The 14,048-nt window shown below is 39.3% G+C and overlaps 1 protein-coding gene across 6 annotated transcripts in view; it reads right to left on the bottom strand.

The window, feature by feature from the left end:
- The window catches only part of RIC3 (RIC3 acetylcholine receptor chaperone), a 59,081-nt gene that overhangs the window by 12,733 nt on the left and 32,300 nt on the right, over nucleotides 1-14,048 (bottom strand). For 3 of the 6 annotated variants that reach the window (XM_012095822.5, XM_012095823.5, XM_027979409.3), the window contains 2 exons: nucleotides 11,840-11,933; nucleotides 4,077-4,225 (listed from right to left, as the gene is read on the bottom strand). In XM_012095822.5, coding sequence (XP_011951212.3) covers nucleotides 4,077-4,225; nucleotides 11,840-11,933 — 243 coding nt within the window. Of the gene's footprint in view, nucleotides 1-4,076; nucleotides 4,226-11,839; nucleotides 11,934-12,359; nucleotides 12,545-14,048 lie in introns of those variants that run through there. The other 3 variants (XM_004016178.6, XM_042233090.2, XM_027979410.3) reach the window with 2 other exon arrangements.

The raw sequence follows: 14,048 nt of genomic DNA, 5'->3' as shown, positions 1-14,048 counted from the left end.
GAATAAAATATGTAAACTCATTGAAAGATACAATCTATGAAAGTTCACTCGAGAAGAAATAAACTGATACAGGGCAATTCATGTTAAGAAATTAAATTCAGAGTCATATAAGTCTTGCCACAAAGAAAACTCCAGGCCCAGATGGTATTACTGGAGTAATCTGCCAGACATTCAAGGAATAAATAAGTAATCCTACACAAACTCTTCTTTACAAAAAAAAATCAGTATAATTCACTAACTTAAGTCATCAAAACAGAAAAATAATATGATCAGTTCATGTGATTAACAAAAAGCATTCATAAAATCTCAATACCCATATATGATGAAAAACTCTCAGCAAAGTAAAACCAGAAGGAAGCTTCCTCAACTGGAAAAGAACATCCATGATAAACCAAGAGCTCACATCATATTAATGGAGGATGTGTGAGCACTTCCCACCTAATATCAGGAAAGCAAGGATATTTGTTTTCACCACTTCTATTCAATATTGTGCAAGGAGGTTCTAGCCAGTGCAGTAGGCCAAGAAAAGAAAAGACCTATATATTGAAAAGAAGTAAAACTGTCTTATATAAATAATTTGAGACTATCTACATAGCAAGTTTAAAGAAATTTAATCTTAAAAAAATCTGAAGAAAAAAAAGGAAGCTACTAGAAGTGTGTTTAAGAAAGTCACAGGATACAAGATCAGAAAACAAAAATAAATTGTGTTTCTACACAGATAGCAATAAGCAATTTAAAAAATTTAAAATATCACTTATTATATCAAAAATATGAACTTTAAGGATAAATTTACAAACATGTACAAGACCTAAATACTGAAAACTATAAAACATTGCTGAGAAACTAAAGATCTAAATAAATGGAAAGATAAAAATGTTAATGGATTAGAAGATTCAATATTGTTATGATGTCAATTTTTCCAAACTGATCTAAAGAATCAATACACAGGTATTGAACCTGCATCTCCTGTTACTCCTGCCTTGGCAGGCAGATTCTTTACCACTGTTCAATACCTGTGTTGGGAAGATCCTGTAGAGGAAGAAATGGCAACCCACTGCAATATTCTTGCTAAGATAATCTCATGGACAGAGGAGTCTGGTGGGCTATAAAACATGGGATTGGAAAGAGTCAGATGCAACTGGGATACTGAGCTCGCATGTGTGTATATACATACACACATATACACAACAGAATATCATCCAGCCATAGAAGAATGAGAAGCACCTACCATTTGTAACAACATGGATGAAACTTGAAGGTATTATGCTAAGTGAAATAAGAAAGACAACGGCTATATGATCTCACTTACATATGGAACCTAAAGTAACAAACAAAAAAACCTAAACTCACAAAAAGAAATCCAATTTGTGGTTACTAGCAGTGAAAGATGAGGTGAGGGGAAATTGGAGGAAGATGGCTTAAAGTACAAAATTTCAGTTATAAGTTAAATAAGTACTAGGTACTGATGTATGAAAAACAGGAAAGTTGTTAAGAGAGTAAATCCTGAGTTCATATCACAAATAATTTTTTCTCTTCTTATTCCTCTTACTGTATGTATGTGAAAAGGTGGATTTTAGATGAACCTATTATAATTATTTACCATATATATGTTTGTTTATGCATGCCTATGTAAATCAAACTATAATGTTGTACACCTGAAAATTATATAAAATGTCAATTAAAACTGGAAAAATTTTAACAGTATTAAAGATAAAAAATGTAACTAAAAAAAAAAATAAAAAATAAAGAATCAATACAATGCCAATCAAAATCTCATCAGGCTTTTTTTTTTTGTAGAAAGTAACATAGAGGCCCTTGATGAAAGTGAAAGAAGAGAGTGAAAACGTTGGCTTAAAGCTCAACATTCAGAAAACAAAGATCATGGCATCTGGTCTCATCACTTCATGGCAAATATATGGAGAAACAGTGGAAACAGTGTCAGACTTTATTTTTGGGGGCTCCAAAATCACTGCAGATGGTGACTGCAGCCATGAAGTTAAAGGATGCTTACTCCTTGGAAGAAAAGTTACAACCAACCTAGACAGCACATTAAAAAGCAGAGACATTACTTTGTCAACAAAGGTCCGTCTAGTCAAGGCTATGGCTTTTCCAGTGGTCATGTATGGATGTGAGAGTAGGACTATAAAGAAAGCTGAGTGCCGAAGAACTGATGCTTTGGAAGTGTGGTGTTGGAAAAGACTCTTGAGAGTCCCTTGGATGCAAGGAGATCCAACCAGACAATCTTAAAGGAAATCAGTCCTGAATATTCATTGGAAGGACTGATGCTGAAGCTGAAACTCCAATACTTTGGCCACCTCATGTGAAGAGTTGACTCATTGGAAAAGACTCTGATGCTGGGAGGGATTGGGGGCAGGAGGAGAAGGGGACGACAGAGGATGAGATGGCTGGATGGCATCACGGACTCGATAGACATGAGTCTGAGTGAACTCCAGGACTTGGTGATGGACAGGGAGGCCTGGCGTGCTGCAGTCCATGGGGTCGCAAAGAATCAGACATGGCTAAGTGAGTGAACAGAACATACTGATTTTAAATTTATATGAAAATGTGAAGGGCCCAGAATTACAAAAATAATTTTGGAAAAAAACAGTTGAAGAACTTGCCTGACCAGATTTCAAGTCAATATAAAGACATTGTGATTTTAGTATAAGTATACACACAAAGATCAATGAATGGAACAGAAAATCCGGAATACACCCACCTATATGTGGTTAATTGATTTTTCCATTTTCCAAAAGGGAAGGGTTGGTTGATTTCTAACCAACACACCAAGATAATTAAATATAACAAAATTTTGTTTATAACAAAATAAATAACAATAGAATATCAATATGGAAAAATATTAACCTCATCCTGATACTGCACACTGTATATAAAAAGTAAAAAATAGATCACAGGCCTAAATGTAAGAGCTAAAACCATACAATTCTAGAAGAAGGCAGAAGATTTAGGTAACTTTGAGTAAGGCAAAGATTTCTTAAAAGCTCACAAAGAAAGTGAATCATAAAAGAGAAAATGATAAACTGGACTTCATCAAAATGAAAAAAAAAATTCTGGTCTTTGAAAGATGCCACTAAGAAAATTAAAAAGCAAATCACAAATTAAGAGAAAATATTTGCAAAATTCATAACTGACAACTTATATCCAGAATACAGAAGACACTCTTGCAACTCAGTAAGAATATAACCAACTCAAGAAAGTGGCACACAATGTGAACAAACACTTCACCAAAGATATACAGATGACAAATCAGTACATGAAAGGATGTTCAACATCACTAGTTGCTAGGGAAATTCACACCACAGTCACAAGCTAGATACCACTACACACTCACTAGAACAGCTAAAATTAAAAAGACTGACGATGCCAAGTGATACCAAGGATGTGGAGTGACTGCAATTCTCATACACTGCAAAATGGGAAGGCAAAATTATTTTAGAATAATCAACCTGCTTTCCAAAGTTGAACATACACGTAGAAAACCCCAAAATCTCATTCTTAGAGATATACCAAAACAAATACAAATATATGTTCCAATAAAAATGTGTATGCAAAAGTTCACAGCAGCTTGATTCATAATAGCTCAAAGTTGGCAGCCCAAAAGTTCCTAAACTGGTGAATGGAGAAACAAACTATATCCAGACAACAGAACACTACTTTGCAATTAGAAGAAAGAACTACTAATACACTCATCACATGAAGCTCAAAAGCACTGCACTAAATCAATGAAGCCAGAATGCAAAAGAACATGTGCAGTATGGCCCAGTGATACAGAAAAGGTAAAGCTAGAGGGACAGAAAGCAGTTCAGCTGTTGCCAGGGCAGAAGGGGATTAGCAGCAAAGGGAAAGGTAACTTTCTGCGATGATGGAAGTATCATGACTATTTCATGTCTGTGATATGATTATACAACTCTCTGTCAAAACTTATCCAACCATACACTTAAAATTGGTGAACTGTGTATATATTATACCTCAGTAATAAAGCTGATTTTAAAAATTCTGTGAAGATCTCTTTTTTGGGCTGACGGTTAACAAAGAAATAAGAAAACACTGTTTACCTTCCCAGTCCTCCATATAAGGGGCCTCCTCAGCTTCTTTCTCTGGAGTGGATCTATCAATGAATTTTCCTTCTTTCATGACCCTGGTGATTTCTCGGAGCTGATGAAGCAATCGTTTTTCTTGGTCAGAAGTCACAGTCTGTGCTCTGCTTAGAAACAGCAGACAATCCAGCTAGTTAGTAGCAAATACTCCTAGGCAGTGAACATAGACATTACTATGATCTGTCTGGACTCTAGAATAACAAGTTCAATAGCAACAGATAATTACTGTAGGAGTTGATTCTGGAACTGCATAGATGGGAACCAGAGATGTTAGTTCAATGTTTTGATTTTATAAATGGGAAAACTAAGGCCTAGAACAGCGGAAGTGATTGTCCGAGGTCCCAGAATGATTTAATGTCAGTTCTAGGACAAGACTCCAGATATCTCAGCCTTCAGGTTCTTTCACAGTACACCTCACTGCCCTGATTCCCTATCCTCAAGCAGTTTCACCATTACTTACATTACTCCATTTACTACAAGCCACTTTTCTCTGCAGTAATGTCATCAAAAGAAAATGTGCTGGACCACTTGCCTCGATGAGGGAAAAATATGCTACTAGGCCAACCCTAGAATTGCCAGGCTGAACCTACTTGTGCAGAAATAAAGACATATTCTAAAATGTGAGAGTTGGATCATTCTGACAAATCATCCAGACCAAAGGAACTAGGGAAACTGAGGCCCATGGAGAAGAAATTATATATTTATTCACATTGTTAGTTAATGTCAGCACTCTACCTAAAACTACTCTCCTAAGTCGTAATAACATTCAGTGCAGTTCTTGAAGCACAGTGCTCAAGTTCCACACTTTAGAAAACCTGTATGTGACCGCCTCATTCAGCTGTGTTGGCTCTGGGGAAATGCCTGCATGAGTAAGATGAGGCTCAAGGATAACATGTGATGATCTGAGAGGGAAGCGCTGCATCGTATCAACAGGCAGGCAAGGCCCCACTCAGTAAGACTGAGAATTGTCTGCTTTGGGACCAGTTTCATCTACTGGCAGGATTTAACAGAGGCTACTTATTCTCCTCTTAAAACCCCAAAGCACTCGAAGTCAATATAACACCCATGAAGAGGAAAGAAATGATATATTCTGTACCAGCCTCATGGTGGTGCCATCAATCTTTCCCAGTCCCAAGCCTATGTTTCTTTTTACATTTAACCTACATTATGTTACCCTTAATGACTAACAGGGAAGAAGAAAAAACTGCTTCTCCTGTCAATATTAACATGTTAACTCAGGAAAATGTAGGTGCAACATTTTTATAGATCTCAGTGGGAGGAAAATAAAAACCCCAGGAGCTCCACTTTTTCTACAATAAATGGTCTCAAAGCTCTGAACTGAGGAAAGCCTGTGTGTTCTACATGCATGTGAACAGCTGCTTTATACTTTCCATCAGTAGAGGAGTCCTGACTCACCTTAACTACTCATCTGTTCTATAACCCCTAACTCTTGTTGTTATGACAACTGATTCTGTGGGAGGCTTCTGGGGGTAGCTGGGTCACCCTTAGCTCAAAGAGTCTATGTGATTATCACAACACGTTGCACATGTTACTTCTCTGGACTGTACTTAGTACATTCTGATTTTTACTGAATACAACAGTCTTGACTTTGTTTTCTAATTCATGGAAAATCAGAGCCCTTAATTTAAAGGGATATGGGTAGGCTAAGAAAAGCAGAAACAGAAGAGAGACGCTTTCTTTAGAGAATTCCAAACTAAAGTGTCCTCAAGTGTACTCAGTGTCTGCATCATGCATGAGGCAGCTAATCATGGTCCACTTTACATCTGCTGAATTTATTGCAATAAGCACTTTCATGGTTTCCTCATTGTCTCAATTTGGTTTGATAATCCTGGATGTCAGAAATAAGTTCACTGCAGTATAGGCACACTGCCATGAACATTTTAAGTGCTCAATAAATGTGTTAGCTTGACTGGTCCCCACTTCCTCACCGTCCATTTTCTTCTACCTCCCTGAAATCTGGTGGCCACTCCATCATTTTACCAAACCTTGTGAAAATCAATGACCACTTTATTTTTTGTCCCTTTTGTCACACAGCGCACAGGACCTTATTTCCCCAACCAGGGATCAAACCTGTACTCACTGAAATGGAAGCATGGAGTCCTCTGAACCACTAGGGAATTCTCCAACGACCACTTTACTCTTAAGTCTAAGTCTTTTTTATCACATTTCATTCCTCTTGACTTCTCTGTACTACGGCCCATCTTCTCCTTGAAATGTCCTCCTCCTCCAACATGGTTTTCCTGAAGGCTCAATCCCAGGGCTCCTGTTTATCCACTCCTATAGGCATGTCCTCAGGAAGCAGACCCAATTCACAGACTAAACCATCACGTCTACATACATGATGCTCAGACTCTACCTCTAACCTTGACTTCTCACACAAAGGCCAGTCTCATAACTCCAGTTACCTCCTGGGCATTTCTACTTGGAGGCCTTGTCACTATACTAAAATTAATCTTAAATTCACCCTTCAAAACCATGTCCTAGTGGCCCAGGATCATTAGCAACTGCATGAACAGGTAAGCTAGGTGAGGTTGGGTATAGCTGATTCCAAGACATTAGAAAAATAAAAGGTCAAGTTGGGAGACAACACAAACTTTTGAATGCTTCAAAACTCCGAGGAGTCATTAAGTTCTGAATCCAAGAGTTAAACACAGAATGAAACAGCTTCGTACAACATCACTCAAATGAGAAAAGAAATCAGACCAGCAGAAGACTGCTGGCAATGGCCACATGACATAACATGCTTCAAGGATTTGGTAATCTCATCTTTTCTGCCTCTTACTCCCAGCCAAATGGACACTTCCAAACTTGGGTCCTTTGTTCTGACCACAATACCCCAATTTTCTATTGATTTTCAATTTTCTATCATACATGGACGTTCTGTTTTTTTTTTTTTTCATTTTAAACATACCATTCTGTATTGGGGTAGAGCCAATTAACAATGTTGTGATAGTTTCAGGTGAACAGTGAAGGGACTCAGCTATACATATACAATACATGGATGCGCTGAGGCTTCTTCAACCATACTCAAAGCTGAACTCAAGACTCATACTGCAAAGCCTTATCTTCATTCTTCTGTGCTTTATTTTGGTTGATGCTATAATATTCCTACCAGTTTGGGCTGTATTCTGGATTATCTGGGAGGACACAATGCATTTATGAAGGTCCTTAAAAGTAGAATGGGGAGGCAGAAGAGGCTAAAGTCTCAACTCACTGTTGCTGGCTGTGAAAGTAGAGGAAAGAGTTCATGAGCCAAGGAATACAGGCAGCTTCTAAAATCTGGAAAAGGCGAGGAAAGATATTACCCCAGAACCTCTAGAATGCAGGGAAAAGTCTGGCCAACACCTTGATTTTAGCCCAATGTAGGACTTCTAACATATAGAACTGTAAGAAACTATGTGTATTGTTTTAAGGCATTAAGGTCAGGATAATTCATTACAGCAGCCACAGAAAACTAATACACACTCCTAGAGCACACCTTTTCTCTGAGATGCAGTGCCTTACAGAGAAAATAATACTTGCAATTGACAGCCATAGAGGGTTGTGCAAATCAAAATAGGTACCAAAAATATTCTAATTGTTGCTGAAAATGTCTGCTTTAAAGTACTTTCTTTACATCCACCTCATTCATTCTTTTAACATGTACAGACACTGTCGATTGTGCCAGCATTAGGAATGCAAGTCTGAATAATGAAAACTCCCTATTCTCAAGAAGGTTATAAGGCATGAGGGAAGCCAGAAAAGTTAACAGAGGATTAGGAAGTAACATGATGCTTACAATATCCAGTAAACATAGGTGGCCTGGGATCATGTAGGAGGAACACCTAACCAAGTTGTGGGTCCAGGGAAAGGCTCTCAGAGGAAATGATGACTAAGTTGAGACCTCTAAGACAAGGAACCAATAAAATAAGTGTCTGTGGGGAGGGGGTTGGGGCAACACCCAAGCAAAGGAAAAAAGTATATGCAAAGTCCTAGAAGCAAAAATGCACAGGTACTTCAGAGGAAAAGCAAGTATTCAGTGTGGATGGATCACAGACATGGAGAAGAGTAATGGGGAAAGATAAAGCAACTGAGGTATGCAGAGCCCAGACTACGTAAGTCATGTAAAACATTCTACTCATAATCAAAAGCAACAGGGACCTAATGAAGGGCTGAAAGACGTAATCCACTGGTTTGGAAAGCAGGAAGTGAAGGGAGGCAAATTAGAGGAAAAGAAACCACGAGTTAGTTCTGACCTATGTCAAAAGTAAAGGCATTCTCAGCACTTCCCTGACAGTCCAAAGACTCCATAATCTATTACAATACAGGGGACCCAGGTTCAATCCCTGGTCAGGGAACTAAGATCTTACATACCACACAACATGGACCAAAAAAAAAAATTAAAAGACACCAATTTCTTTACAGGAAAAAAGTTAAGGCATTCTCCATTTGCTCACTCATTCTTCCATTTCAACTAATACTTTTCTAAAGCCTACTACTGTCCTGTGCTAGGCACCAGGAATAAAAAGGAAAATTCCTGCCCTGGTAGAGTTTAGAATGTTTTGCAAGGAGACACTTATTAACCAGGAAGAAATGACAGGACAGGTAATTAATGAGATACGAGAAGTGAAGAAAAGATGAATCAAAGATGACATTTAATTCCTCTTTGGGGCAACTAAGTAGTTGGTGGAGCTGTTTGCTAAGATGCGGAACATTACAGGTAGAATAGGCTCATCTGTGGGTAGATGATGAGCTCTGTTTTGGATGTCCATTCACTCAAAAGACATTTTCTGTCTGATGAGGAAAAGAGCCGCTATCTATGTGACATGTCCTATAGAACTCTGCGTACAAAGATCAGGAAAGGAAGAGAAGGATGCCAACAAGGAATGGGTAGGATTTACTCTTCTACCATGATGAGTACAAATGCTTACCTCAAAAGAGACTATATATACTTTTCCAATGGCAAGTATTTACTTAGTACCTACTATGTGAACGCAGTTAACAGACAAGAGACTAAGCCTGTCCTCGCAGAGTTTATACCCCAACGATGCCTGCCAGAAACGTGCAGCCCCACATACATATACAACATGCCTGCCAAGGTGTCTGCTGCCAGAGGCTGCACCCTCATGTCTCCTCTCGGGGCACTCCATGCTTCTAGGTAAATAATTACAGCTGGACATGCTGCTCCAGGAAGGAAATTTTGCTGATCACAGGACAGAAATAAGGACACCTCAGTTCTGGTTCCGAGACCCCTTCTTAGTCTTTGTGTCCTAGGACTAGAGTTTGCTTAGTATCAGACAGAACATGGCACAATAGCAACCTTCTAGGAGGCCTAGTTATTCTAAAACATGTGCAGACTTATATTGCTCACAGGTGAAAGCTGTCTGAAAAGCTTTCCCATATTTTGATTCTTTTATAAGCACTAAGTATTAGAAATGGCATATATTGGGAATTTTAAGTAAAATCTTAAAGTTACGGAGTGATATTATATAAAAGGACTTGGAAGGCAAATGAACATGTCTTCTTTGTCTTAAATCCCCTTTTTGACCCCCAGAAGCCTGGCAATGTGACAGAATCTTGATCTGATAGAAAAAATACTGGGTTATTTTGGGCTCTTCTAATAACCCTAGAAGCACAGACTTGTAAAAGAACAAATGCTACAGAAACTAAAGTTAAAGGATTTAAATATAAATAAGACAAGAATATAAAACATGTAGCTACCTAGCCCTTGCAATTTTGAAGGTGTAAGACCCATAGGGCCTACCTATAAGGATAAAAGGTTTTAGATTAAGGCGTTTCAGAGAGAAAGTCACCTCCTGTGGACTGGAAAATGAGATCTGGGAAAGGGAGACACAAGCTATGCTCTCTTGAGTGAAAGGAGAGCTGATCCCTGGTTCCCGACAGGTACTGTGTAAGTATTTATTTTACACAATCGTTGCCATGAGGCAGTGCAATCCATGTGTTTTCAGAGAGTCCCCACTCTAGCATCTGACAAGGAGTAAGTAATCTGAGCTAGGGCCTGTTGCCCCAGAAACAGTGATATGGCACGACTTCATATGCAATGGTGATGGCAGGGTGGTGGAGGAGACACACAACTCCTCTGCTTTTGCACATGAAATGTGGAGACGCAATCCTGGCTGGCCCAAAGAGGACAGACAGTACTTAGGAGTCACAGTACTGCATCCCTAGCTTGGGCAATGGGACAGATGGGATGCATGGCAGCATTGTTTGATCTGAGCTAAGGGAGTCTGAACAGCAGCGAGTAATAGTGAGAAAATATCTTCACGTAGTTTCTTACTCCAAGGCCGAGTGACTGGGTCTCCCAGGTGGGAGGCCCTGCCCACAGATACTCACTGATAGTTTTCTGACCTTTAGGTGTTGCCTAGGGCTTCAAACAGACCAGGCCAGGGTACGATATTTTCTGAGGCACAAGGGTCTATAAAAGTCAGGTACTTGCCCACCCAGACTGAGTGGTATAGGGGAAGGGCAGAAAAGGCCAGACACATATAGTTGCACAAACTAGTTTAGTCACACTCATACGAAACATTGAAACAGATAATGTCCGTAAAGTATTTAGCTTAGAGCTTGGTTCTTAGTAACTGCTAATAACACCAAATAGTATTACTCACTCACACAGATATACTCATGTATAGACATGTACACCTACCTCGACTGCTCTGGAGAAGGCCAGATGGTCACTGTGCTTTCTGGACCAAAAGAAGGTCAAGGGTGCTGGGCCCAGATAGGCAGGAATCACTCTTAAAAAGGTCACTTCAGCAGCAATGTAGACATTGCAGGGAAAAGCCAAACCAAGGGACTATAATTTGAGGATGTTTACTTTTTTCATATCCAGCCACATATGGGCAAGGCAGGAGCCAGAAAGCAGGGAAAAAGAGTACGGGGCACTAACAGCACCATGGACGGCAAACAGAAGGGGCCAACGCAGAGCAGTTTTCTGAGGCAAAGACTCTACATCGAGCCCCTGAGTCTACAGGACGGACCTTTCAAGACAGCCTCCTGCATGAGACCTCCTGCATGGGACCTCCCGCATGCCATTCACCCCAGTTCCTACCCCATCCTTGTCAGAAGGCCGAGCATGAACCGAATCCCTCTTTGTCCTCAATTTCACATTCTAGTTTCTCCTCTCTCGCCTTCCTACACCTGCGTTTTCTTAGTTGATGCCAACTTCCACTAACCCCCAAAGCCACCATTTCAGATCCTCAGCCAGACTTGTAGCAAGAAGAGTGTGTCTTCGCCATGGGGCATCCTAAAGGGCTAGTCTGGCTCCTGACACCTACTTCACACATCCAGTTCTGTTCTGGCACAGTCAACAAAAAACAAATGCCTACTCTGAGCATACTTGGGCTCCCCGAATTTTGTCTCAAACAGAAAGCACACTATTTAATAATCTTGTTTCACTTAATGCCATTTTTAGACAGCTAGGAAAATGACTTCCTTAAAACCCAGTCATTTTTCCTTGTGGCATCCACTCACAAATTTACTCACTCTCACAATAACGTTGCACAACACAGAACATATACTCTTGAAAATGACACTTGAAAGTGTGAACATGGAAATGTTAAATGAAAAATAATATGCAAATGCTAATATGATAACAATAATATAAAGTGAAATCAAGTGGGCCAGAAATCAAAGAAAGATAAAATTTTGAATTAACTCTTAATGGGCAACAGTCTGATCCCTGTTATGTGAAAACGTACCTCTCACCATTAGGCCCCACTCTGTTGATTAATTTTTCCATGGCTTCCTCTGTTTCCTTCAGTTTTTCTTGCAGTTGAACAAGCTCAAAATTGGCTGAAAAATAAGCATCAATCTGAGAACCATCATATACAACTCCTTAAGCTCTTTTCTGAAACACAGCTGGCTGTGACATTCTACAATAATCCAGGCTGGTCCTGAGACTCAGAGAAGAGACTGACGGTCTCTGCAGCTAATCCAATCAGAACACAAAGGGTACTGAGGTCTAGGTACCAAGATCTAAAGGATACACGTTTAGAAACTGATGAATAAATCACCCTTTCTTACACCCAGAAATACAGCAGGACCAGCCAAAGAAACACCTACAAATGCAAAACACAGCCCTACACAGTCAGCCAAGAAGAAATGAAGATAAATATCATCTTTCTAATTCAAACAGTACTTGAGGATGAAGTACCAAATCTGGTAAAGGTCTTCAGAAAAGGTATTAAAGCCTTGAAATGAGCACTGTTTCATCTGTACCTAAGATCTGGAAACATATGGAAGATAACAGTTTAATTCTTCAAAAGAAAAAGACTTGAACTAGGGCTGACACGTTCCTGGCCCCGGTTTTCTACTTCAGTCATCTGTGGTTGAACTGTGTAACCTTCCCCCAGAAGCAGTCTTCTCAAAAAAGGTCAGAAAGGAGCACATCTATTGAAACTAATGTTAAGGTCCTAAAAGTAGAACAAAAAAGTAAATCACTCAATCAGCACATGAAATAAACTTTAAGGCAATAGGAAAATAAAATGTTGTTCATTATGTAGATAATCTAGTCATTCTGTTTCATATCTGAGTGTCATCCTACACAGATATATCTAGAGGGTCACTATAAAATATAGCATTTCAAAGGCTTTTTAGTACTTTTATAACATACTCTTCTGCATCCGATTAACATCTGTGCCACGTAAATGCTTGGGTTATTTTTATTTTGTGTATGATTCAAAATTGAAGTATAAAAAGTTGATACAACTGCTACTATATCATAAGACAGCTGCTCTTAGGAATTTATCTTATTTACTTCTTTCTGTTTTAAATGCATTATGTGACATTATGAATTTGCTACTCTTTAGCTCACAAATATTTTTAAAAAATTTTATGATGTGTTTACCATCACTTTTGGTTAGACACTATCTCAGCTAAGAATACAGCAAGGATTGCAGTCACTTAAACCTGAATATTTAAGATTTCAGGATGCAGAAGCCACTGGGATATCTATTTTCATGGTGAATCCAGAGTAAATACAAACAGCAACTATGGCTGAGGGCAGATGCTTCAATGGTGCAGCCTTTCTTCATTTTGATGATGTCTTTCTTTTTAAAAACCTCTGATGAGGCTTCAGTATCCACAGGATAGTCTGGCCTCCAAGGCCTTCAGCAATAACAGCTTAACTGACCTACTCTTCATGCCTTCTTTCGCACAGCTGCCCCGTCTCAGGCTGTGTCTTACTCAAGTTCCCTATCAGGCCTCCTCCACAGCCAGACACGATTTCCCAGAAGGCTTGCACCAACTCCCTTTTTTCTAGGCAATAAACTTTTCACCAGTTATATTTTCCTAACATTCATCCTAGACTATAAATTCTCAGAGTGAAGAGCCATGCCACATACATTTCATTTTTCCAGAGAGCATAGAATATGCTAGTCGGTCCATAAATATTTGATAATCATGTTTCAAGAGTCAGAAGTATTAAACTCGATCCCTAGATCTGATAACTGACTTTGGCAACTGACTTGATCTCACTGCGTCAGTTTTCCTCTATGTGAAACAAAGAATTTTGCTGCCAATATCCTGAAGTCTGGAAATGAGAAGAAACCCGTTCTAAGTGTAAAATATTAATTTGTAATATATGTTAACAAAAAATGAACTGACAGTTCTGTACTTTTCATAACTGTCTGTCCCTTAAAAGCCCAATATCAACATGGAAACTTTTGAGAATTCCCAGTGTGTGTGTGTTAGTCGTGTCTGACTCTTTACAATCCCATGGACTACAGCCCATCTGCGGAATTCTCCAGGCAAGAATACTGGAGTGGGTTGCCATTTCCTCCTCTAGGGGATCTTCCTGACCCAGGGATTGAACCCAGGTCTCCCCATTGCAGGCAGATTCTTTACCATCTGAGCCGCCAGGGAAGCCAGCTAAGGTAAACATGCCATCAGATTAAACTGGGACAACTT

The sequence above is a fragment of the Ovis aries genome, chromosome 15 (genome assembly GCF_016772045.2).
Source record: "Ovis aries strain OAR_USU_Benz2616 breed Rambouillet chromosome 15, ARS-UI_Ramb_v3.0, whole genome shotgun sequence".
NCBI lineage: Eukaryota > Metazoa > Chordata > Mammalia > Artiodactyla > Bovidae > Ovis > Ovis aries.
Note: the sequence above shows the minus strand (reverse complement) of the source record. Positions and strands in the feature narration are given on the sequence as shown.